The following is a 3,728-nucleotide window of genomic DNA, read 5'->3' as shown; positions in this document are numbered from 1 at the left end:
CCCCAAAAAAAAGACACACGCACAAGACACTGCACAGATCATGAGAAAACAAAAGAAATGCCAAGGCAGTTTATTTACAACCGTTGTATACAAAAAAAGGACAACTCGTGCCACAGTTAGAACAGCCCCCTCCGTCTCCTTCACCCGCTGCCCTCTCCCGTGCTCCCCTCCCCGGGCTGGTCCCCCCCGGGGCTCCGGGGTCCAGGCGAGCATCTCGCGGCACAGAAAGAGACACGGTTTCCTCCAGACCCAAATCAGCGCTTGGAAAGCCTTGTCTGGCCGCCGTAGTGGAGATCAAACCCTCTGTTAGCATCAGGGTTGGAGGCTGATGAGGTGCCACTGGGACCACTGCCTACTGGTAACTGGGAGAGGAGGGGACATCCCCACCCCCCCCCGGCAGAAAGCAGACTCTCCACCTTCTCCCGCTGGGAAGGATCTCACTGCAACCTCTCTGCTTCGCTCACCCTCCCTGGAGGCAAAGTTCACCCAGGGGATTGCACAGCAGCTCCAACAAAGCACCCCCTGGGCTGGTCACGAGCTGTTGGTGGGGTCCCAAACTGGCTTTCCTCCTGCCCTGGTGACACCAGGAGGTGCCATTGCCATCCCCAGGGGCTTCCTATGGCTGCTGTCTTCTCCCGCTCTCCAGAGAGGCGTCTCCACACCACCTCTGGCTCTCCAGCCTGGGCTCCCCTGGCTCCTCTTTCCCTCTTGTTTTTCCCCATCCCTTCCATCACGGTTTCCACAGCCCTTCCCTGTTTTCCTCTCCTGCTTTCACTCTCCATGGGGGTGATCTCCCTTTTCAAACAACCATGAAAAGGGGATTTCATCCAAGAGTTCCCACAAAGATGATTCTCGGGAGGTTCTTACAAAAAAAAGCAGCTCTTTGGGAAGTCACAGGGCTTTTCAGTTTCACCCTTGAAAAGGATCATCAGCATCTCCTACAGCCGGATAAAGCCTTTGGAGCAAGCGAGCCTCACTCTCTGACCACCTCCAATGGGGGGGTCTCTTCTGCCCCTTCCCCAAAATGGTTCTGTAAGGTCTATGGGCAAATAATGCCTGCTTCGGGCAAGAGGCCCTGAGTCCAGGCAGGAAAAAGGGAAGGAGGGACACCAAGAGATGCCACTGCCCATCCGTGGCGTGGGATGGAGAAGAAGGAAGCCGGAGGGATGCCCACCTGCCCGCCCTGCCTGCCCAGCACCAAATTAAAGTCACACATGACGCACATTTCCCCCCCCATCTTCCCTCCCCACCTGCTCCGTGTCCCCCCCGGCTTTTCCCCGGGGGGCCACCTTCTCCGCTTCGCCAGCCCTCAGCTGTCTCCTCCGGACCTGGTTGACGGGCGGCTCGTGAGGCCCACCAAGGAGGCGGGCATCCCGAAGCCAGCACCCTCCCGCCCACCCTCCCTCCTTTCTCCTCCCTCCCCACCCTCCCCGAAACGAATAGGATGGCTTCACTGGTCAACTCTTTACATTCACGAACAAAGAAAGCAGAGGAACGTCCACCCTTCCACCATCCGACCTTGCACTGCAGCAGCCTCCACCACCTCCCTGGAGCTGTCAGTCCAACCATCACCTCTTTACCTGGAGGCTTCTTCCTTGAGCTCCTTGTTTTTCCTCACTTCTTCCGCATGTTTGTCCTGTGGGAGGGGGGTAGGAAGGAAGGAGGGAGGGGGACACGCGTTAGCTGGACGGACTTCGGGGTCCCCACGGGCGGGCCAGCGGCTTCGGAGGGGTTCGAAGGCACGAGGGCGTTTGCGAGGTTCATCCCCAGAGTGACACCACCGATGGGTCAACAGCGTCCTCTCCTCCCCTGGGGTGTTTTAAGGACTGTGGAGGCACTCAGGGACAGATTGTCCTCGCCCTCTAGCTAGGAGGTAGACGTCAACCAGACGGGATGGACCGGGAGCCCCAAGGAGATGGGGTTAGCTCGGACTGTCCTTCATTATCTCGTGCTCTCTGCCTCTGACCCAAGGCTAGCTGAGGCGTTTGGAGAAGGGCACTGGGCGAGCTCCTTGCAGAAGGGATGTTTTGGAGGGAGCTGGAGGTGGTGAGGGTGGGACCTTCCATGCTGAGGTTGGGAACAGACCTGCTTCGGGGAGAGAGAAGAGGTCTGCACAGGCTGGCAGGGTGGAAGCATCTCCTAGCATGTCAGCACGGACCCCTCCAGCTCCGCCGGGGAGCTGACGGCTCCATGGCCTCTGGGGAAGGGACCAGGGGAAGATCTGCCACCCGGGAGGTGGAAAAATTGCCAGCGGTGGGTCAAGGCCATCACGGTGGGACACGGGGAAAGCAAAGGCTTTGCATGTCTGCGGACGAGATATGGGTCCCAGCTCTCCACCCACCAACCGCTTGCGAGCCTACGGACACATCAGGCTCGGTGGGTCCCCGGGTAGGACCTCCCCCACCCCTGGTGGGATGTTGCGTTTGGGTATTGTTGCGCGGTGGGAGGGGAAGAGGGGTCCCCCCCTTTGGTGGTGTCCCCAGGGGGTAATGCCACCCCAAGAGCCATGCAGGGTTCCCGGGTGTCCTGTGACACCCTCCTCAACTGGTGTTGCAGCGCATCCCCCCTCCCTCCTCTCCGGGCTCTCACCTTCTCCTGCAAGCGCTCCAGCATGGCCGCTAAATGGGCCTCGCGGTTCTCCTTGTTGGACTCCATCTTCTGCGCCAGCTTCTCTTTGGCCATTTTGATGAAGTTGTTGTTCTCCTCGATGGCCTTCTGGATGACCTCCCGCTCGTGCTCCCGCTTCTCTGCCAGATGCTTCAGCAGCTCAGCCTCCTGGTACTGCGTGAGCGAAGCAGACACGATGGCCATGTGGACCATGGGTTCCTTACCCTCCTGGCCAAAACCACCCCCTCCAAACTCAGCAACGTCCCCAAAGGTGGGTGTGCCTTGCTGAGCACCCCAAGTGCAAGGTTGCGTGTCCCCAGGGCACGTCCCCATGCTGCGGTGCCGTGCACGAGCTGCTGGACCTACCTTCCTCCTCTCCTCTGCTGCCTCCAGCTTCTTCTGGATCTCCTCCAGGGATGGGTCGCGCCGCCGGGGCAGGGAGGCATTGAACTCAGGGATGCCGTCGAATGACGGGGGCTTCAGGATGACCTCGAAGGACTGCCCTGAGGTCCGCTTGTTGAGCTCAATGACTTCCATGTCGGAGATGACGCACCAGGTGAGGTCTACCGTGTCTGCTGGGAGAGGGGCACGGGCTGAATGCACATCCCACCCCTTCGGGCAAGCCATCCCGGAGTCCCACACCTGCAGCCCACCCACGCTCCACCACCTTCCCTGATCTCCACTGGTTTCACCCAAATCCCTGCACCCCGAATGCACCCCTGCGGTTCAGCCCCAATGTCGTGGGTTGGGGTAGGGGCTCCAAGACACCCATCAAGGGGGTTGAGCCGGAAATATTTGGGTGAGCTGAGGGGCTGGGCATCCCCCTGAGGGAGAGGCGAGCAAGCAGGGTAGTGTTCAGCCCTGCTTCGGGGACTGGGAACAGGACCATGAAGCCCCTTTGCAGCTGCAGATCCCCCCACAGCTAGCCAGGAGTCCCCAGGGCTGGGCATCCCCCTCCACCGCTGCTGTTGCCTCTGGACCTGCTGACATGAATCAGCCTGAATCACCCGGCACCGTCTGCCAAAAAATACTGAGCCCACACCCGGCGCTTCGTGCAGTGAAGCCATGGCGGAAGGGGGGCTGCGGGGCTGCCTGAGCGCCCCCCCCCCCGACCCCGAACC

The 3,728-nt window shown here is 60.5% G+C and overlaps 1 protein-coding gene across 3 annotated transcripts in view; it reads right to left on the bottom strand.

Moving 5' to 3' along the window:
- Nucleotides 1–1,455: 1,455 nt before the first annotated feature.
- Nucleotides 1,456–3,728, bottom strand: part of STMN4 (stathmin 4) — a 3,098-nt gene continuing 825 nt past the window's right edge. Inside the window, exons 3-5 of one of the 3 annotated variants that reach the window (XM_009283426.1) lie at nt 2,974–3,182; nt 2,590–2,781; nt 1,456–1,636 (exon numbers count right to left, since the gene is read on the bottom strand). In XM_009283426.1, coding sequence (XP_009281701.1) covers nt 1,577–1,636; nt 2,590–2,781; nt 2,974–3,182 — 461 coding nt within the window. In that variant the 3' untranslated portion in view covers nt 1,456–1,576. Of the gene's footprint in view, nt 1,637–1,941; nt 2,086–2,589; nt 2,782–2,973; nt 3,183–3,728 lie in introns of those variants that run through there. The other 2 variants (XM_009283427.1, XM_019473178.1) reach the window with 2 other exon arrangements.

The sequence above is a fragment of the Aptenodytes forsteri genome, unplaced genomic scaffold, assembly GCF_000699145.1.
Source record: "Aptenodytes forsteri isolate BGI_AS27 unplaced genomic scaffold, ASM69914v1 Scaffold534, whole genome shotgun sequence".
Lineage (NCBI taxonomy): Eukaryota > Metazoa > Chordata > Aves > Sphenisciformes > Spheniscidae > Aptenodytes > Aptenodytes forsteri.
Note: the sequence above shows the minus strand (reverse complement) of the source record. Positions and strands in the feature narration are given on the sequence as shown.